At 51.3% G+C, this 21820-nt stretch overlaps 6 protein-coding genes across 6 annotated transcripts; 2 read left to right on the forward strand and 4 right to left on the reverse strand.

Moving 5' to 3' along the window:
* Positions 1-336: 336 nt before the first annotated feature.
* Positions 337-1962, reverse strand: GT037_007980 (uncharacterized protein; the record flags this gene model as incomplete). Its single annotated transcript, XM_038933027.1, has 1 exon — positions 337-1962. One exon carries the CDS (start codon positions 1960-1962, stop codon positions 337-339), a length of 1626 nt encoding a protein of 541 aa, XP_038784528.1.
* An 822-nt stretch (positions 1963-2784) lies between these two features.
* On the forward strand, positions 2785-8114 carry GT037_007981 (uncharacterized protein; the record flags this gene model as incomplete). Its single annotated transcript, XM_038933028.1, has 5 exons — positions 2785-2952; positions 3027-3070; positions 3125-6421; positions 6489-6690; positions 6741-8114. 5 exons carry the CDS (start codon positions 2785-2787, stop codon positions 8112-8114), a joined length of 5085 nt encoding a protein of 1694 aa, XP_038784529.1.
* Positions 8115-11192: 3078 nt separating this feature from the next.
* GT037_007982 (uncharacterized protein) lies at positions 11193-11945 on the reverse strand (the record flags this gene model as incomplete). Its single annotated transcript, XM_038933029.1, has 1 exon — positions 11193-11945. The coding sequence occupies one exon, from the start codon at positions 11943-11945 to the stop codon at positions 11193-11195; it is 753 nt and encodes a 250-aa protein (XP_038784530.1).
* Positions 11946-13002: 1057 nt separating this feature from the next.
* On the reverse strand, positions 13003-15540 carry GT037_007983 (plp-dependent transferase; the record flags this gene model as incomplete). Its single annotated transcript, XM_038933030.1, has 2 exons — positions 13003-15419; positions 15465-15540. 2 exons carry the CDS (start codon positions 15538-15540, stop codon positions 13003-13005), a joined length of 2493 nt encoding a protein of 830 aa, XP_038784531.1.
* Positions 15541-16905: 1365 nt separating this feature from the next.
* Positions 16906-21820, forward strand: GT037_007984 (di-copper centre-containing protein; the record flags this gene model as incomplete). The annotated part of the gene is made up of 8 exons (XM_038933031.1): positions 16906-17050; positions 17099-17746; positions 20163-20232; positions 20544-20678; positions 20735-20888; positions 20941-21026; positions 21095-21531; positions 21591-21820. The coding sequence occupies 8 exons, from the start codon at positions 16906-16908 to the stop codon at positions 21818-21820; spliced, it is 1905 nt and encodes a 634-aa protein (XP_038784532.1).
* Positions 17952-19316, reverse strand: GT037_007985 (uncharacterized protein; the record flags this gene model as incomplete). Its single annotated transcript, XM_038933032.1, has 5 exons — positions 17952-18347; positions 18402-18695; positions 18756-18972; positions 19027-19149; positions 19207-19316. 5 exons carry the CDS (start codon positions 19314-19316, stop codon positions 17952-17954), a joined length of 1140 nt encoding a protein of 379 aa, XP_038784533.1.

Consider the following 21820-nt stretch of genomic DNA (forward strand, 5'->3'; position numbering starts at 1 on the left):
GTTGGTAGTCCTCATCTTCTCCATGCTTTGCATTTCACCCGAGGCAATCAGTACCAGTCAAGACTCAGAACAAATCTATTTCAACACTTAAGCTAGCAGGACTACAACGTAAAGTGCCCACAGAATGCAAGGGTATAGGACCACACACGGTCAAGTGGTGACGATGTAAGAAAGATCTATAGACCCCGGGATCCCGTCCAAGCGGGTGATGCGTAAAAACATCTAAGTGCATATTTCGTTATTCGTATCTCTCGTATGCCTATAAGCAGTACGCAAGCTCATCATACTTGGTGGCCGTGTCAACGACCCAAGGATACTAGAAGTCACATCCATTGACTACTCATTATCCAAGAACTCTACCATAACACTGGCACCCTTGAGTCCGGCGGCTTCGACCGTGTTGTCGACATGGTCGAGAAGGTTCTTGCCCATGAACGCCAGATCGAACTCAGCTCCTTGCTTGCCTTCCCAGGGCACGTCGGACTTGATCCATTCGTAGACACGGCGAACAGGGTCTGTAAGGTTGAAGCGGCGCACAATGGGACGGCCTGACGGGCCACGGAACTGGATGCGAGTTGTGACCTTGGGGTCAGTAACGGTAGGCTCGGTATGAGGAGCATGTGCGGAGATCGCAGCGAAGACAGGATTTGAAGGAGCTGCCTCGGGCTCAGCTGGCGGCTCAGAATCGACGTCTTCAGCCTTGCCCTTGCCCTTGATGTTGTCTGTAGACTTGGTGAGAGCATCTGGGTCATCGTCCTTCGGCCCCTTGCCGTTATCCATGCTGTTTTGTAGCGCCATCTCCAACATCTCCTCTTCTGTCATGCGACCGACATCCTTCTTCTTAGACTCAGACTTGCGCTTCGCTACGGGGTTCTTCGCGTTAACATTGAGGCTGTAACGGTCGAGGAACTCATGAAGCTGAGCATGGAACTCGACTGGTTCGGGTATTGGTGGTCCCGACCAGACCTTGACTTGCTCGCCTGTTCGTGGGTCAACGATGGCGATGTGGGGGTAGGCGTCGGAACTGTCACGGGCGTGGAAGTAGTAGTTCATGTACTGCTGTCCACGCTGATCATCCTTTGCATACTGCATGAAGATGAAGTTCTCTCGCACAGTTGCCTTGATATCGTCATTCTTCCAGATATCCCTGTTAAGGCGCTGGCAGTCGAAGATTGCCGGGTCTTGGATGTTGACAAGCAACCACTTTTCTTCGTCCTTGCCCATATCTCGCGCCTTTTCCCACGATCCTTGGTACATGATCTCAAACGGTGGTCGGAATAGCTCTGCGAGCATGTTCATCTTAGAAGACTGCTCCGAAGCACCGCCCGTCGCGGTCGCAAGCTCGCGTCGCCGGGTGCTCGAATCGGTCGTGTTATCCCAGACATTGGTATGGGTTGTGTGCTGGTTGAAGATACCGGCGCGGCCTTCGTCAGATGGGTCAGCAAAGTCCGAAAACTGTATATATGAGGTCTGTGGCATACCTGTCCGCCGACGAGCAAGCTGCTCCTGGACCATTGCATCAAGATCTTCTTCGTCGTCGGCAGGCCCCCAGTTTGAGCCTGGGCCAACGAGTGTTTCCACTCTTCGTTCTATGGGCGCGCGAATCTCATCATTTCCAGCGCCACCAGCGGCGCCGCCGCCATACATCTCTTCTTGTAACCTCCGTGCCATGGCTTCATCGTCTTCCACGCCTGGTTGTGCTCGTGTGGACGGCGCGTTGCCTTGTGGTGCGGAATCAAAGTCCATGTCATCGTCGGAGTCGATATTGATGGGATTCTGTGCGGAGGAGGCGGCTGCTGAGGGCTGTGATGGCGCAGCAGGAGCATCGGCAAGTCCAGGAGAGTCGAAGAAGAGTTGTATGGCCTGCTCCAAGTTGCCATCTGTTAGGCGCAAGTACTGGGCTGCCTGCTCTGGGCTGCAGGACGTGATGCCGCAGAAGTTTGCAACATTTTCCTCATCCATCTTGGGCGAGTGTGTGTGTTCCGCCCTCTGGTGTTTGAGTTTGGTATTGAGTTTGGGTGGGGAACTGCGTCTCTTTGACCTGTGAAATAGGTAGTGGAGGCCTTTGTGACGGTGGCGTGCTATTCCGAATGCGTTGATTGGGTCGCAGAGGGTATTTCGGTCGTCGAGCGTGTGTCAGGAATTGTGTGTGGCGGTCGCGACTGTAATCGAGGTAGAACCGTGGTGGGGCAGTTTATGTACCCATCAAAGTCCGACAACAGCTATCGAGGTGCGCGCACAAAGGTATGGCAATGATATGTGAGGCGAATAGACGCGACTTGGTGAGGCGGTGAATGTCCTACAAGGTGTGAGGTTTGGGTGCTGAGTACCAATGTGATTCCAGGTACAGTGGACGACTTGTGACAGGCGCGGCTCGGCTTGTCTGCTGGTACACGGGGAGAGGGTGGGAAAAAAGGAATAGTTCAGGCTGTGAGAGGGGGCGAGTTACTAGCCTGGCGGTGTTGCAGGTGTCTGAGACAGGCGAAGGCGTCGACGTTGTTAGAAGCACGTCGAAGACGCGATGCGATTGTTGCAGGCAGTTGCGACTGCGTCATCCCGGTACCCGTGCGCCCGACCCCTGTCGCCTCACAAGAGTGAATGTCCGACACGACTTGTGGCAATCACGGACGAACAGGGCAATACGCTAACACACTGCATCGCTTGGTCATCTATCCTTCCCGAAGCCGATGAGCCACGCAACATCCGCCTCTGCCTGTTGCGTCTCTTATAAGACTTTCGTTTGTTGATTGCCTCGTCATTGCGATACCCTCAGCACATCTCAACATGGCGTCGGAACAAACACCAGAAGCCAGAGAGCTTGCTCTAGTTGGCAAGGTGGAGATGCGCATTGCTCTTGCTAGCTCGGACAAGAAGCTTGAAGACTTGCTCAAAACCTATCTCTCTCCACTGCTACTCAAACTCGGGTCAGATAGCGTTGCTGTACGAAATAAGGTAAGACCCACATATAGTCGGCTTAGATTTCGACATCATCCATCTCGATCACCGCTGATAGCGGCTTCTCCCAGGTCATCTCCATATGCCAACACATCAACACCCGCATCAAGTCACAGTACGCAATCCAGTTTGCCCAAACACAAGACCTTGCACTAACGCAGCATTCCAGAGACATCAAGCTCCCTGTGAGCGCTCTACTGAAGCAATACAAAGACAATCCTGACGCCTCCCTTATACGGCATTTTGACATTCTCTACATCCAGCAGGGTATATCCCGGCTTAGCATTGGCGAACGACTAGAGCTTCTTCCCATTCTGCTACAGGGCATCGCCAAAGACTATGACAAGTCCGAGCAGCATGCTTCTCAGCTATTCCATCTCATCCTCCGTCTTTTGGTCCATTTCAAGCTTCCCCTCCGCGGCAGTAAAGAAGACGATGAGCTGAGAACCACTTTAGGTCTCTCCGATGATGATGCGGCTTTCCTTTCGAAGTGGTTTGGAAAACTGCTCATGCTGAGCATTGTACGAGAGAGTAATCCCCAGGCCCAAGCTTCGCCACGGTGTCCGGGCTTGTCTCCAGATGACTACAGGTTTCTGACGCTTCAGGGCAAGCCAGACGCTTGGGATCCCACCGCAGATGCAGGATTGAACTTGGCCGAATCGAAGGCTCTAGTCACACGCTTCATGGCAAGTGGACTGTTCAAGGAGGATGAGAAGTTTTTACCTGCATTGTTCGCGTCCGCTGATACCAATTCTCGGATATCAGAAGTCGGTGAAGATACACTGAAACGTGTGATGTTATCCAAGGACCTCGAACAACCGCAAATTGTGGAAGTTCTGTTCGAACTCTACTTTGGCTCAGACTCTGCTAGCGGCTCGCTGCCTGTAAAGACACCACTACAGATTCGGATACTAAACGTCCTGTCAAAGTCTGTCAGATGCACTACATATCCACAGCAGATAGCTAGGCTCGTCGAAGAAGGCCTCCTCTCGCCAGAACTGAATGCGACAAATAAGACAGCGGGGAGAGAAGCCTCCAAGCATCGCTCAGCTATCTTCTCTCTTGTCAACTTCGTCGCTCGTCGTGGCAAGTCATCCGATCTTTCCCAGGTTGCTGAAAGTCTCGTGGGAAATCTGAGAGCTTTCATACAAGACCAAGGCTGGCCCACTCCGGATCGCGATCAGGACATGGAGCTGCGAGGCTATGGATATGAGACTATTGGGCTCTTGGCCAAAGCTGCCCCCGAGAAGATCTTGCTTGAACCGTCACTAGACTTGCTAGAGTTCTTATTTCGGTCTCTTCGCGAAGACTCGGCCGGTAAAGATGTAGCTGTCAGTATAGAGGAGGCTCTCTCTTCCATACTAGGCGCTTTCTCCAAGTCTTTTGATCCTTCTGTCATGCCCAGGTTTCGACAGATACTGCTCAGGTATGCATCTGTAGATCAATACAGTACGCCAGCTTCGAGCAAATTTACAAGGAGCACTCGTTATGTTGCGACACGATTTGCCAATCGTTGTCTTCCTTACGAGGATGTGCTAGCGCGGTGGATAGATATTCTTGCAGTCAGTGGAGGCGCTTCTGAAAGGCATGAAGTCATCGAGGAAGGACGGCGTGGTCTCGATCCGTACTGGTTCAAGATGTCCAACACCCCTCCTGGTGAACGCGACCAGTGTACACTGAAATTTCCGGACTTCGACAAGCTGGTCAACTTCATTATCGTGCAGCAAGGGCAGGATGAGGATGCCATGGACATTGACGAGTCGGAGGACGCTCTTATTCAGATCCAACACTTCTATCAGCATCGTCCAGAGGCTCTGCCGGTCGTCATCAGCTTTTGTTCCAGCGTCGCTATGCAGTCTGCCTTACTTGACAAGGACATAGCTGACGAGATTCCCGAAGATTGGGAAAGGAAACTTGACGCCCAGATGACTACTGATACGCGCGCCCGGCAAGCATTCCGTGCATATGCGGCAGACAAGACCCATGCTCGATCGCTTGCAGTGATACTGCGAGCCAGTTTCGACAAGATTACCCAAGACGACATTAGTGACACTGGCGATGTTGGTACTTCCTTCGTGCGAATGTTGTCTTTGCTACCTCAAAGTCGTTGGGTCCAAGCGAACATCGTCCGAGACTTCCGCGCTTTACAACCGTCCATCACAGCCAACAACGCCGGACGACGACTTACCGCTGCCCACGCGTATGGTCTGCTAGCGTCTCACGAAAGCATCAACCAAGACGCCCTTCAGACCGCCCAAGTAGCATTCTTCGACAAGCTTAGTACTTGGAAGTCAGCAGTCGGCGCTGATATCAATCAGATCAGCGGCATAATTCTTGCCCTCGGCTACTACTACAGCAGGGCATTCTGGAGAAGCCATGCAGCACCCACAGCAATCACAGACGATCATCCGATCCAGCAACTGTTGCAGTCAGTGGTCGAAATTATGAAGGAATCTCGGGACGCGACACTAAAAGGTGCAGCCTTCTCTTGTATCGATCAGCTCAGTCTGTTCTATGTCGTTACCCCCTCATTACTTTCCAAGTATGCAAAGGTTGAAGATATTGCTCAGCACATCTATGATTCTGCTAAGACAGGCACGATCAGTGCCATCCTGGCTTTGGGCCATCTTTCCATGATCACAGAGGAAGCTGCACCCGGAGCTGAGGAAACAGCAGAGTACAAGGCCATCGCCGACAAACTCTATGAGCTGCATGAGGTTCGTCAGCCAGAAGTACACTTTACCGTTGGTGAAGCATTGAGCTGCTTCGCCAGTGGTTGGGATTCGAAGGCTCTGACTTCTGAGCTTGACATACTACATCCCAGCCAACCGCAAAATCCATGGGACGCGCCTCTACAGACACCAACTGGGCCCAAGCGTGAGAAGACGCTTGGTGCGGTTCTAGAGAAGACACTGAAGGGCTGTGTTCAAACCAAACCCTCGTTGAAGAAAGCTTCTGTGATATGGCTGCTTTGTCTGCTACAGTACTGTGGTCACAAGCCTGAAATGCAAGGCTATCTTGGACAATGTCAGGTAGCATTCAAGAACTGTCTTTCTGATCGCGACGAGGTCGTTCAGGAGGCAGCTTCGAGAGGATTGGGCTTGGTGTACGAAAAGGGCGACCGTCAACTCAAAGATGATCTTGTGCGCGATCTCGTCGGCTCGTTCTCGGATAACAAGTCCAAAATGGCCGGTACTGTCACAGACGATACGCAACTTTTCGAGCCTGGTGCGCTGCCAACTGGAGATGGATCAATCACAACATATAAGGATATTCTGAACCTGGCAGCCGAGGTCGGAGACTCAAGTTTGGTGTATCGCTTTATGTCAATGGCATCCAATAACTCTATATGGTCAAGTCGAGCCGCCTTTGGTCGCTTCGGCTTAAGCAACATCTTCTCCGATTCTAGTGTCGACGGATATCTGGCTCAGAACCCTAAGCTTTATCCAAAGCTCTATCGGTATCGGTATGTTCTCTGTCTGAGCGGACGATTATAACCTCATAGACTGGTAGGCATACTAACACAAGCTCAGATTTGACCCAAACACTAACGTACAACGCTCGATGAACGATATCTGGAATGCGCTTGTCAAGGACTCTTCGGCCACTATCGACAAGCACTTCGATGCGATAATGGATGATCTGCTAGTGAGCATACTCACGAAAGAATGGCGCGTTCGACAGGCTTCTTGCGCGGCTATCGCGGATCTTGTGCAGGGAAGAAGCATCGAAAAGGTAAGCAGGTCATAGTGCGAACCATGGCGCACGCTAACATTGACGTATAGTATGAAAAGTATCTCGACGCAATCTGGGGCAAAACCTTCAAGGTTCTCGATGACATCAAGGAGACCGTACGTGTCGCGGCAGCATCTCTTGCCCGCGTCCTCACTGGCATCCTCACACGTTCTCTGGAAGCCGGTGATGGCTCAAACAAATCTGCAACTATCCAGCTTGAACGCGTTATACCGTTCCTGTTTTCAACCTCTGGATTAGAATCTTCGGCTGAAGAAGTACGCCTTTTCTCGGTGCACACGTTGCTCCAAATCGTCAAGAAGAGTAACGCCAAAACGCTGAACCCACATGTGCCAAGACTTGTTGAAAGTTTGCTTGGATTGCTCAGTAGTTTAGAGCCCGAAGCCGTCAACTACGTACACCTCAACGCTAGCAAGTACAACCTCACAGAGCAAAAGATCGACGACATGCGACTTGCAAGCGTGCGATCGTCGCCATTGACCGAGTCTGTAGAGCGCTGCTTAGATCTGGCAGACGCAGATACTATGGCCGCTCTTGTGCCGCGTATTGAAGCTGCGATGAAGAACGCAGTTGGTCTACCGTCAAAAGTGGGATGTTCGAGGATTCTGGTCACGCTCGCTACCCGACATCGTTTCCTGTTCAATCCGTACGCTGACAGCTTCCTCAAGTTGGTCCAGAAGCAAATTCACGACCGCAATGAGACCGTTAGCTCTTCGTATGCGGCTGCGGCTGGTTATCTTGCTCGACTGGCTTCAGATAAGCAGATCATTTCCACTATCGCCTTTGTGAACAAGTTGTACTTCGAGTCCGAAGAGAACAGCGACAGGAACCGCCTGCTAGCCGCAGACATTATGCGCGCTATCTCCTTGTACGCTACGGATCGCTTCACCTCTTTTGCATCGGAACTGCTACCATTCATCTTCCTGGCTAAGCACGACTCGGAAGAGAACGTCCGAAAGAGCTTCGCAGAGACATGGGATGATCATGTTGCAGGTTCACGCACGGTCTCTCTCTACTTGAAAGAAATACTCGCCCTCTCTGAGAACCATCTGGAAAGCAGACAATGGGCCATCAAACATACTGCTGCGAAGACTATCGCAGACTGTGTCTTACAGATTACTAATGCTGTGGGTAGCGAGAAGATCGAGCCAGTCACTGCGAAAACTATCTGGCCAGTACTGGACAAGGCTCTTAGTGGAAAAAGCTGGGAAGGAAAAGAAGTTGTTTTAGAAGCTTTCGTGCGGTTTGTGGAGCGCTCAGAAGCGTATTGGCAAGCCGGGGAAAATACGGATGTGGCTAAGCAGTTGGAAAAGGTTGCAACAAGGGAAAGCAAGAGGCAAGAAGGTAAGAACGAGAAGATCGTTGCCGGGGTGTTAGCGCAGCTCAGAGAGCATTTGAGCATGTAGGACGTGGCTGATACTGTAGAGTGACCTATCGCTGGACTCTAGACTTACCACCAGAAATATAGAAAGAACATACATCCTGAGCTTGAAGTTTCCAAACAGCTGGTGTCAACCCGATGCCCATCGTTTTGCGAAAGTTGGTGATGTTACCAGCCTAATTGCTCAAAACCTGGTAACCCCTACAAGTAAAGCTCCTCCACCAGCTCTTCATCTGAACGCATCTACTCGCCAAAGTCATCGGAGACGATCTCATCTACAGCACCGGATAATCTGTGCGGCGCCATCAAATTACGTATGAGAGATAAAACCCATGTGCCACAAACTTTGACTCATAAACTATACTCTTCCTTCGCTTCTGCAAGCCGAGGCGTAGCTCTTTTCGTACCAGGCCGCCTGATTCTCGACCTGCAGCACAACACCCTTCCCATTTCATGATGCGATGTTCCAGCCCTATGCCCCGGTATCGCTTCTTTTTCTTCACTAATATCTGCAAGAACGAGGCACAGTTTGCAAAACGATGATGGTGCGATCTTCATGCGAATAAACAGTTTTAGGTTCGACGGGCATATCTGATAGCCTTCCCGCTGCATGTAAGTAAGGTATGTGATTAACATACATGCACGCCCATCGCCCTTTGCTACCTGTTGGAGTTGGTGTCGAATCGACGTGTGATGTGACGCTACAAGCGCAAAGTTTATGTGAGCCTGTTGGTGGGCGGCGGTCTACTCCGCCGAGTGCACTACCCGATCTAGATATGCGAGAAAGTCTCCGAACAAATAGCCATGTCGGAAGTTTTCTCATCTCAAGTCTGAAGGTGTTGGTTGTTATGCCGTGCCTCACAGGCGGACCTCCAACACGACCTACGGGGCGTAGCCATCCCAAAGGCCTAAGCCCCATCACAGCCGTCCTCCCCCTTAGCCATGGTCTTGGGAATGGCGTTAAGCGCGTCTGACATATGAAGGACGTCGCTATTCTGCGTGCTATGCCGCAACACCGCTGGCGCTGGGATGATAGCACACCGATGACATCCTTTGCGGCACGACTTGCTAATCCCGAGATTCGATTACATGAGTCAGAACAAGCGCGGTCGGGACGCCGTAAGTCGCTTCTCGCTGAGTCGGCAGTGTACGCTTGGCCATGTGCCGCTGGGAGTGTACGATGTGGGCTGTGAAAGTATCTGCTAAGGCAAGGGAAGATTATGCGCAAGAGACGCGGCTCGGCGCTGTTCCGGCGTTATGTATTCCATCGTGTCTCGCGTCGAAGGATTCTTGTACATGCCATGTCACGACATTGAGTATTTTTCGAACAGCGAGAGCGGAAAACAGACGTGCATGAAATTAGTGGCGTACTGCTCCGCGAGCGATGATGCCGTTTCCCGATTCTCAGCGTCCTTCCCGTGTGGCTGGTGTGTGTCTCGCATCTATTCGTTCGCACCTGACTTTTCACACACTACCCCATCAACAGATACCCATGCCTTTCAATCAATGGGCATAACTAGCTCAGACTACACTTCTGAACTAGCCTAACAAACTCAATAGCCCATCCGCAACCTCATCCGCATCCCCATTCCTCTTCACATGACCATACGCAAGAATCGGCGACCCCCAGCCCACCTAGCGCCACCCGTCTCCACAGCCCTGGTTAAGCGCCCACCCCACCCCTGTGTTATCCCTGTCCACACCACTTCGCTCATCTCATTCGCCAGCTGGTATACCGAGCTAGGAGAAGCGGGAAGGTTACGCAGCCTTGGGAAACATTGGGCCTGAGCTTTCTTTGCTTCTCTCTGCACAGTCAGTCATACACGGTAAATGGGTAACAAAACGCCTTTTTTTGCCCTTCCTTCTGCAAAATTGAGGCGGGCACGGAAGAGAGTGGCGAGACCTTCAGGTCATGATGCATCGAAGCTCGATTGCATGCTGTTGCCGAGGTTAAAAGAATAAACAAAGAAGCCAGATGGATGTGGCCTGTTTTCACGAAAGGTGGCTAACGTCTAGTGGAGGTTGATTGGACAGACTAAGCGCATATAGATTGCCGTGCGTTATCTGGGGAAATATTGGCTTCTTACGGCGGGTATGCGTGCCCGCGTCACAAGGCGGTCTGTCAATAGAGCAAATGGTCAGAGGAGGCTCGTTTGTTGACTTTTCTTCTCACCGGTGTGACCGAGCGGTGTGTGGTTCTATGTGTAGGGATGTTGTGTGGTATACCCACCCCAGTCAGTCGAGCAAGACAATCGAGATCAACATGTGCAAGAGAACATGGTTTGGATAGTAGGTATCGTGTTTCATTTCTCTCTTTCTCCCTTTGGCTAGTACTAGCAGATTCGAAACCTGGATGCAAGTGGAGAACCATTGCCATCTGACCTTGCTAGCTTGTTCAAGTGAATAAGTTGCGGCGGCAAGGGCTATTGTTCTCACTCGTCTCTTTTACCGCTGGGCCTATCACCACAAGGCCCGTTCCAGATGCCCACACCTGCAATACCAGAAAACCTGCATGCAAGATACTTGCCGCCCAGCACGCACCACGTCGCGCGCGCATCGCCCTGCTACTATCCCTCGAGTAAATCGAAGAGGTAATCTCCGTGCTTGGATCTCGCTTAACCAATCAAACAGCGCCGGCGCATTCCTGCCCGCTATATATTGGTATCCGCTAGTAAAATGTGGTAAAATGTAATGGTGAACCCCAACGCCAAAGACATGTTTTCCGCCGTGACAGGGTCATGAAAGAGAAGTGACGTGGCCATAACGTCGTTTCTCTATTGATGTGGGGTAGTAAACATAAGAAAAGTGGGATATGGATGGTGATGGAGTGATAAGGTAGTTATGTCGTGTCGTGATTGATGATGTTGTTTGAAGATAATGTTGCGATCGGATCGCCTGGACCCGAGTTATTAGTTGAAATGGCCGGGTTGGATTGTGTAAGTCGTGTATAATGTAAAATGGTAAACATTTGACGAATGGGAATGCAAGCGTTACGGCCAGGCGCAAGTGCAGAGCCTAAGGGGTCATGGAGTAGCACAGGACGGTTGCCCATGCTGAAGCCAAGCAGTCCAGAAGCGGTGGTCTGCGCAACAATCGCGCATCTCTACTCGACCTTCCTCCTCTTACCGCGGGGTGCGGGGTCAATTTGCGGAAACTGTGGAGCTTTTGCGTCGACGGGTGTGCGACTGTATGTCACTGTCCGTGTAACAACTTCGCGCACACTAACGCGCCTTGAGCGGCTAGTCTTCTTTTCCGCATCCCAGGTTTTGGGTGATGAGACGGCAGAAAACGGTGATTGGATAGACTTTGCGCTGGCTGGTGACCGTACTGCAGCGGGCGAATAGGGTGATTGGGGGATGTAAAGGCGGGGTGTCCGCGCAGAATGGGGTCGTGTGAAAGGTGATGGTGGTGGGATAGTGACCGTCTGGACCTTGGTTGGAGGTGCAGACATTGGCGATTCATCCTTGGTGGTGTCGCATCTGCTGCAGCTGCTTGACCTTGAGGTTGTTGGCGAATCTTTGTTCTTAGTTTTGTCTGCCGGAGCCGATGTTGATGTGAATGATGCACTGGACGCCGATGATGTTACTGAAGTGGGGCGGCTGTCACCAAAGACAAACCTGGAGCTAGTACCAGTGGACATTGGGCTTGACAAGACAGGTGATAAATTTTTGAGGAACTCGAGATAGGCTGTCGGTGGTGTGATGGGTGTCTTGAGATCTGAATCCTCCCGTTTGATATTGGCAAAGATGGGGGTTGTTGCAGAGGTGATCATGGGCGACCTGAGTTCCGAGGGGTAGGTAGCAGACATGGGTGTCTTGAGTGTAGATAGCGTGGGTTTGGAGTCGGTGGCAGCCATGGTGTTGAGTATACCGTTGAGTTGAACGAATGACTTTGATGCTTGTCGGTATTACTGCGAGCTGTGCTATGCCTTCGTCCACAGCAAAGTGGAAGAGTGAGAGAGCGAGGCCAGCAGACAGGTACTCTTTGGCGCCTGGGGAAGAGAGTGTTTATTGTATGTACTATGACACTAGCTTGGCGCGGATGCGCTGTTGTTGTTGGCCGCTGTATGGGTCGTATCCGGTTATTTTTGGGCGAGAGGAGTCCCAGCGTTCTCTAAGCGCCGAGGACTAGGATATGCAGGCCCCGTGCACGGACGAACACCTCCACAGGGATTCGATTCGCTGCCCAACGCTGAAACAAGATATGTGATTTGTTCGGCCCCTGCAGGTCTCGAGACTTTGACCGGCCAGAAGGTGCGCCTGATTCGCCGCGTCGCTCTCGGGTGTGTGATGTGCGTGGTCGCTGTGCGGGAGGCAAGCTCGTAATCTGAAGCTGAACGTGGCGACCTAGTAGTCTGCCCGGTAAGAGAATCTGAGACGAGCTGATGAGACGTTGGCGTCAGAATAAGGCGAAGTAGCAAGCAAGTCAACGTGCCTCATGAACGAATGTTGCTTGAAATAGATTGAAGCTGTATGCAAGCTGTGCATCTCACCTCGCGGGAGCATTAGACGATTTTATGTCTTGCTTGCAGCCGCTGTGTATCTCTACGCTGCTTCGGAGGGCGCGCGCGCTTCCGTCTCATGCCATCTGCCACCTGGTTTACGTACAGACACCTGACTCTGGTTCGCCGTTGAAACGTCACTACCAGCGCTTACACATGGGCCTTCCCGTGGATTGCGTATGCCTATCACGTTGCCTAAATCAACGTCTCGATTGCTACATGGTCGTGTATTCGGCGTCCCGCCCGTCTAATCTCTGTTACACTGTACATAGCTACTTGACCAATGATCGCGTCCTACGGCATACCATCTGAAGCCACGCGCGAACGCTGCGACCGTGTGGTCCAGAGGTATACTCAGCTATGCCGCCTTCCAACAAGGGCCGTAAGTTAGTCCTCGGGCCGCCTGGGCGGCTTAACCTACGAGGGCCTGCAGGTGACTGTTCTGATCTATCTCATCCTCTCTAATAGGGCTTACTGCATCGCCGACCATGATGGTGGGATTCTGCCGAAGGGGAGATGACACATCATCCCAGGGCAGATGGCAAGTATGCTCTCCGAAGTAGACGCGACCATCAAAACGACGTGTTTTGGAAAGCGTTACGAATGGTTCCTGGTTTCTTTCAGCGGTTTGCTGATCAATGCAAACCATCTGGCATCTACGACACGCTCCCAGCATCTCAAAGTACTGCTGGCCAATCTGGAGGTAGCGCCAGTCGTCTTCCGCATATGGGTCTTCCAGCCCAGGCGGGTACGCTGGGTTCTCCGCAACCACAATGTTGGCTCTGAATACCTCTGCTTGCGCCGCCTTACCGCCCTCCGCTTTGATCAATTCATTCAGGCGGTTGAGGCTCGATCGTGATATAGTAAGGATGGGACTCTCATTTGCTAGCAAAATTGGCTTCGAAACGCACGCGCCGGGCGTAATGGGAACTGTTTCTGGAAAGGCGCCGGGCACTCGCATAGCGCCCGCTTTCTGGTATTTCTGCAGATGCGCTTTCGAGTGTCTTGAGATGGCACTCCCGTTGCTAACGGCAGGAAAGCGCGCAAGGTGGCAAGCCACTCCGAGAGCTCGCGTAAAGAATGAAGATATGTCGCTTGCCCTATACGTTTTGGCTTCGATAGAATCTCCGCAGACCTTAGCTCTCGCTTCTTTGTATACGCTTTCGTCTGTAAACATCCGTGGATCCGCGGAAAGAGGTACAGTGATCTCATGCAGATCGGTATCGGTCTGTAGGGCGCCCGCCAAATTCACACGTAGCAATCCTTTCTCGAGGTCGATACTGGGACGTATGAGAGCCATCTTCGGGTAGCGCTTTTGGCTCAGTGCTGCTCCAGTGCCTTGATGGACCAAACACCACTCGCGATCCCACGCAAGACCCTCTGGGCGCACCTCCCATGCTCTACCCGGCGGTACGCTAAATCCTGCGCAACTCTTGATAGGGTAGACAGATAGGCTTTCCACGTGCAAGCGACTTTGCGTTGGTGGCTCTACAGCGGCAGACATTATTGGAGACACATCTAGCGGCTGACAATCTTGAACGAAGAACTCGCTCACAAAGTCAACAAACTTGTCGACATCCGATAGGGTACTCATAGCTCCGAAGCTGACGCGTGCCATGCCGGTCGGTCTCGCACGCATGACATCGTTGTCGTTGCCGCATCGTTGCCCGGCAGAAAAGTTCTCTCGCATCTCCCAGGGTGCCAATCCTAGTGACGAGGCAACACCACCAGGGTTGCAAAGCCCGCCGGTCCTGAGTTGGACGTTCTTGATTGCAGCCAACTTCTCCACCTCTGCATTGCTTACCCAGCCGCCGCTTTGATTGCGAAGATTGAATGCAACAACTGGGCCCTGGGTAAGCGAATCCCCATAGGTGGAGGCTGGGTCTTTGTATACATGGCAAACCTCTGCACCATTCCCGTGCCGTAATGACGAAAGCCCTTCGTACAGCTTCCGAGCAAGAAATGTAGTGTGCCTCGAGATTTGGTCCAATGATGTATAGAGCTCCTGATGGACAATCATTGCGCTATCAAGCGCCATGATGTTATGTATCGGCAGAGTGCCATCTTCTAACCTCTCGTGTAGCGAGTCAACCTTCTTCGCGTGCCATTGCTCTTTCAAGCACACGACCATCTCGACAGTGCCACCACCAAAGTAGCGTCTCTTGTCGAATACCGATGCTGATGCTTGCCTGACTATTAGGGCGCCGAGATCGGGAAAGCCAAACATTTTATAAAGGCTCAATACAGTAAAGTCGGGGGCCTCGTTAGGATTCCCAAGGTTAAGAGGCGATGTCGAGACCAGTGCCGCAGCATCCAACAAAGTGTAGACATGCTTTCTGTTCCCCGTGCGTATACGGTGTACCCACTCCAACGGCAGGCGACGCCCGTTCATGTTGGATTGCGCTGGGTATGCAAACAGCTGTGCCGATCCAACTCCAACGTCTTGACTATCAATCCAGTCATTGACCTCGTTGTCCGAAGCGAAGCATCGATGCTCCTTCGCTGCCTCGCGCACCCCTATCAGACTTGTATGCGCATCCCTGTGGTAGCCATACCAAAATCCTTCATCCTGATCGCGAAATGCATCCATGACCAGCTTTATCCCGGCAGTAGCGTTGGCTACGAATACAACGTCAAACTCCTGAGGATCGGCATTGAACATTTGCAAGAGGCGCAGTCGTACATCTTCGATTCGTCGCGTCGTTAGTTGGGAGGCATTGGAGGCGGAGTGAGGATTGCCGTAGAGGTTCGCAATCATATCAGCAGAGAAGCGCTCGATCAGCGACTTGGCGTAAAGCGTGGTGCCGGCATGATCCAGATAAGTCGTGTCTGAAGGGTAAGCACGCATCCAACTGAGCAGCTACACAAACTCACCCTGCAACATGGGATACTCCTTGACGCGGAGCTCTTGGATCGCACCGTTATAGCTAAGGTGTGTTGCCTCCTCCATCGTGCCTGGTGTGTTTCGTCTCAATCAGGAGCAACACTTTTCAGCCGTAGTCACCTGGAGCAGAGGAAGAAGGAGTAGAGTTTGCGAAGAAACCCATTTGTTCCTAGGTAAGCGGCGTGTTTGCGAGAGTGGGGGACACGCGATGGCGAATGGTGGAGTCGTGACCTTGGACCCTGCCTAGAGGGAGATACGCGGGCGGTCCCGATCGCTCGGAGGGCGCCATCACCGAAACCGTCTACACGCGACAACCACTATTCATATATTCTCTCGACTCACAGTAGCTCTGCGACACCATATATCTGCTATGGAAAGCGACTCGAGTTGCATATCTGAAGTTGAACACTCCTGGAGTAACGCGCCCGCTGCATACGCCTACCCATGTGCCAGTACAAGGACCTTTGCGTACCCATCACGAGAATCGAAACAACATCAGACTATCTCACCACTATGCCCAGAAAGAAGAAACCGCTAGTTTGAATTGTCTGTAGATGCAGATATGCAGTTCGAAGCGCTGAAGTGAAGTAGACAATGGGACACCCCTCTAGCAGCTTCATGGTAGTTGCCCAGCTGCGAGCGCCTCCGAGTTGAACGCGAAGACGAAACTGGCGCATGGCCCCCACGAAGACGTCTTGAACATCACAATATGATCAACATCAACGAGGCTCAATTGGTCATCGACAGCGATGTATGATTTTATCAGCCTCGCCGCCACAAGAACTTCTCGCAAGTCTTTGAACCTTCCTCAGTATCGACCATTACACCGCACACATGCAGAAAAGCCTAAGATAACATCACCTCACCTTGGCACAAGGCGTACTTGCTTTGACCCAAACTTTCTGGCGTGCACGAGGGACGATTTCACCGTCTTAGGACTGCGGCTGAGGTTTTATACGACCCGCAGCACCACTTTCAATATTGTTTAACGAACTTCACGTCGTGTTATTGGCCACCTCGAATTTGGCCCCCAGGTACGCTTCGCTTGTTTTTTCGCATTCTTCGCATACTACGATGATTCACCAATAGCAATTTCGTGGCGTTATACACTTCATCCAAGTGGCGTGCCGAGGTAAGGCCTATTGGAGAAGTTCTAGGGACAGCGACATGTTGCCAAGAATTATATTACACAACCGCAGCAGTGGAGATGAAAAAGCTGGCTTTTATGATCGTGGAAGGCTGCCAGGAAGGCTGCCAGGAAGGCTGTCAGGCAGGCTGTGTTTATCGCATCCTCGGTGGCATGATAGTATAAAGTCTGGAAGGGCTGAGTGAGAAACATGATTTTGTTTCACCAGCAGATCTCAGCAGATATCTTAGTCCCGAAAATCCAACCCTCGTTTCTCGAAGATATTTCACAGACTACCAGCAACCATGCTTACTCGCTCACTAATGCTACTGAGTGCCATTGGGTACTGTGCACTCGCTGGGAAAGCGGGACCACTCAAAGGAGGATCTGGTGTCTCGCCCCGTCAGCTCGACGATTGTTTAACTCCAGGATGGATTCCAGTATGCCCTGGTGAGTTTTTCCTTTCGAATGAACCATACATCGAACTAACATGATCAGGCGATCTTCCATGTATCCCACCTTCGGGTACATGCTGCACAGGCGACTACTATCATCTACCAGGCGAGGAATGCCCTGAAGGATACTCCGAAGTCCCCCGCATCGATCAACCCAGTTCACCTTCTGTTTCCATCACGCCAGCCCCCTCCGCCACTTCAATCCCAGATCCAGTCGTCGTCGACTACTCATGGTATACTTACTCATATACCTACTACTACTACTATTACTACTACTATTATTTCGACGCCACTTACGAGATTACATCTACTGAGACGACATACTACACAACCTTCTCGTTCACAGCGACGGATGATGCGGCCGCAAGCTCTGTGTACGAGTCTTTCACCGCTGCTTTCGTTGAAGCGATTCCTACACAGTCAGAGACGCCTACGCTTGGCTCTGTTCCAGCTTCGAGTGCAACTTTGGGACCAGTATCAACATCCATAGTTACGCCGTCGTCAACGAGGGTGATTACTTCTTCTAGGGCGTCGACGTCCTCGGAGGATGCTACCTCAACTGTCGAAAGTACTTCGTCTAGTGCTACCCTAACCCAGTTCACCGGAGCTGCCACCAGCCTACGTGCTGGAAGTGTTATAGTGCCTGGAAACGTCTTCGCATTCACACTTGGAGCCTTCATCTTGACTCCGGGTATGCTGATGCTTCTGCTTTGAGTGTAATACTATGAGCCGGCCGCGCAATGTCGAAATGGAGACATTTTATGCGGGCTGTTGGGTATGAGAGTGACATCACTTGCACAACGAGTAATGACGGTTCAGATGGAACTTCGCTCGCATAGTAGTAGAAGCCCTGGTTTCTATACATCAAATGACATATATGTATTCTCTTATCTTGCTCACTTTGGGTCCTTCGTAGGTAGCCGGCGCGGCGGCAGCTCTTCATCATTAATCTGCTCAAAATCTATCCTCGTTTCCATGGTCTTTGTAATCCCGCCATCTATAAGGATTGACTCCTCGCTCGTGTTGCCTCTTCCTCCACACAAGGCTTTGTGTTTTACCGGTGTACCACGCCCACCATACGTGAGGAGCTCGATTTGGCCGTTGGATCTTGTACGACTCCGCGAGTTCTGGTTGTTAGAGGCTGATTCACTGCCTATGGTACGCAGATAGCCGCTCCCATACGCCTCCGGCTGGCTAAAAGAAAGCGGCGTATTCCTGAGAAGCGGTCGTATGGCTGGGGCCGAGGCAGATATGATCGCTACGTTCACTTCGATCTGTGACAAAAGGAGGATCTGCAAGGCGATTAGTATCCGATAAAACGAATGTTCCCCTGCAGGACGACTCACGAAGATTGAGTCATACGATATATCTTCCGTAACATTGTACAACCAAAGCGCATATATCCTTACGATTGAAGCAATAACAGCCAGACCGCCAATCATGAAAACACCAAGTAGTGCCCATCTTCTCCTCGGATCTAGTTGCAGACTGCAGAAAGCTTTCAATGGCAGGAGAAAGATCGTGATATCTGTGAGAACATTTATGGCTCCAAGCGCAAAATAGGTAGCTCGCAGGTTATTGCAACCTTTAGGAAATGTCGGTGACCACGCTTGCGAAGGGTTGGGCCTGCACTCGAAAGCCTGATGAGGTTGATTACTATAATATCACTGCAAGGCGGAAGAACGTAATAGAATTCTTACGTTGACAAAAAGGACCACGATCGTGTAGACTGTGACAAATGCAGCTACAGACCACACTTTATATCGGAATTCTACCAGCTCAAAAATGCGATGGTACAGCGCTAGTATGCTAGCCTTGACGAGGAACAGCGCCAAAGGATAAACCAACTGGTAGAAATAGAAGTGCTTGAGAGTTGGAATCCTCATTGAAGGTACATCCAAGTACTTCAAATGTTGTCTATCACTGTCAGCCACAATTTCGACCTCCGTGACATTCGCCATTCTTGCATACCCTGTACCCCAGCTGATATGATAACCATTCATGATCGCCATGCCAATCGTGACAAAAAGTGCAGCAACCATGAAGTAGTCGTCGAGTCCAACATTGCGGACGCGATAGAAACGACAGTAGAGCCTACATGGCCATCAATAAAGTGTACATCGCCTCTCCATATTTATCACAAATACTTACCTGAGAGCCACCACAACGGTCGAAAGCAGGATGAGAATTCCAGTGGTGATCAAGAACATGGGCTGCCTAGAGTCATGATCTGCACTGAAATTGGGCCCGATCATGGCCATATAGAGCAGGAAAAAGCGTTCGAACTTGAGACGGGTGACATGAACTAGAGTATGGTCGAGAGCCAGTAGGCCCTCAGCCGCACACGTCAGTAGGATGCCTTGTTATACATATATACAGAAATCACGTTGCACGCATTGCAATATGGCTCGTGGCTCATCAGGAACATTCGTCTCCAGTTCTGTCGCAGTTGTCGGCCAACGCATATGTTTTAACCACCGGCGAATATCAGAGAGGATCTGAATCCATGTCTATACGTCGGATTCAGGGCCCGCATCGCTAATGAGCCATTAGAGGTGAGTACACCGTTCACGAAGTAACAAGATCTAGAATGGGAATGTGTAACCATTCTGTGGTCGAATCATCGTGTTTGTGCATGTCAGTATGTCACGTATTGAGGACCTATCCCGAGAAACCATGACCACCCGCTGCAGCCGAGCAATCTTACCATCCCTGCTAGTGAGGTAACCGCATCTACACCCGGCAGGCGGCAACAATTTCCCAATCGACACATTCGCAAACGGGGTGGCAAGCCATGTTAGAGTGAACCTCCGGGAGCCGCGGACCTCTCGTCCCGCACCGTAAAGTTCCTGGGACGGGCGAGTCTCAAAAGCGTAGGCAAGATTGGGACTGGGCGCAGACACAGGATACAAGTATCCGTAGATGGGTCGTATTGCATGAAAGCATCCGTCGGTGTGCTCGGCCAAGGATTGAAGATTGGGAAGTGAAACGAGAATACCTAGTTGGCAACAATGCACATGTAGAGTGTGAGGAGATTACGCTTCTTGAAGCGAGAATAAGGTCTGGTCTCTTCCAGAACAGTTGGCGATTTGATCTCATATAGCCAGGTAGCTTACAGACTTGGAGGGTAGATCAGGGCCACCGTGGTGTTCGCAATACTGGTCTGACACGCAACAGGTATAGATTGTCGGCAAACATATCTGCCATACTCAACAATGGTTCCAATGCAGCCGCGGGTAAAGGTCCAGAAAGATATTAGAACGATCTGACCGCAAATCTCGAGATCGGCTGTCGGCAGCCAGCTCGCACAGCTTTCTTTTAAACATACAAACAGTGTCGGTCACTAAAACCCATCAGCTACTTCAGGTGCCTACTTGGCTGTGGGTGTACTGGAAAGCTCTTCAATACGGCGCAGCACATAAAACGATTCTCTTCTCGAAGGGTTGGCACGTGTGACGACTATCCTCATCCACGTTTCATCCTCCAAGCGTCTGCTCGATCAATATGCGTCTTCTCGAACTTCTCCCTGTCGGCCTGAGCTTGGCACAATGGTCAACAGCTGCAGCGTTGCCTTCATCCACAGGGTTGGAAACATGCAAAAACCCACCTAAAAGGGTAGAGTGGTGAGATGACCCACCACCGTCCAACTCTGAACGCATCGCTGAAGGCTAGAACATAGGAGACAGCTATCAGTGCCACAGAAGAAATCATACATCGATGCGGTCCTGTGCTTGTCGCATACGGAGGCCAAATCTGGTCTCTCAGGCACCGTGAACCGATTCGATGATCACCAAGCCGTCCATATGCTACAAAAGCCTCAGATCCACTGGGTGGTATGTTAAGCCCTCTTTTTTGAACCTCTTTTTCGCGACCTTACACTCTTAGGGACATTTTCTCTTGTGGCACCGTTACTTCGTTGCAACCTACGAAAAGGCCTTGAGAGACGAATGCGGATACACCGGAGGCCAGCCGTAAGTTGTCCCCGTTCACGGAATATCTTCTCTCAATACAAATTGTTTCTGAACTAATCTGTACGCAGATACTGGGACTGGTCCCTGGATGCTGAACCTCGAAATGAAAACTCTACCCATGCCTTTGAGTCTGACATCTTTGACCCTGAGACAGGATTCGGTGGCAACGGCTATCCTGTCCAAGCTACGCCGGAACAGAACCGCTTAAACATTACAGGCAATACTGGTGGAGGCTGTGTGATGAACGGGCCATTCGCCCCTCCTCACTTTGCCGTAAATGTGCCCACTCCGCATTGCTTGAAACGTGACTTTGTTCCATGGATCATCAACAGGTTTGCAGATCGTAATCTGGTCGAAGAAGTCCTGGCACAGCCCGATTACACCAGTCTTGCAAGAACAGTTGAGAAGAAGCAAAGCTTCGATCCTCCAAACATCCATGCCAGCGGTCACTTCGGTGTTGGTGGCATCCTAGGGACCATGGGAAACGCAGCGGAGAGCCCTGGTGGTAAGCAGTTACTTCCCATCCCCTCTGGTGTCGCTAGAAAACTGACTGATACATGGCAGATCCACTCTTCTATCTTCATCATGGAAACATTGACCGCATCTTTTGGGAATGGCAACAGAAGGATCTCGAGACACGTCTGAACCAAGTCGGTGGTCCCATTACACCCTTTGATTACAGTGGTAAGAATGTTACACTGGACTTCACCATCAACATTGGGGCGCTAGCAGGCGATGCCACGCTCAAGGATTTGCTGGATACCGAAGGCGGAACGCTTTGCTACACTTATTAG

This window comes from Alternaria burnsii (genome assembly GCF_013036055.1).
Source record: "Alternaria burnsii strain CBS107.38 chromosome Unknown 693, whole genome shotgun sequence".
Lineage (NCBI taxonomy): Eukaryota > Fungi > Ascomycota > Dothideomycetes > Pleosporales > Pleosporaceae > Alternaria > Alternaria burnsii.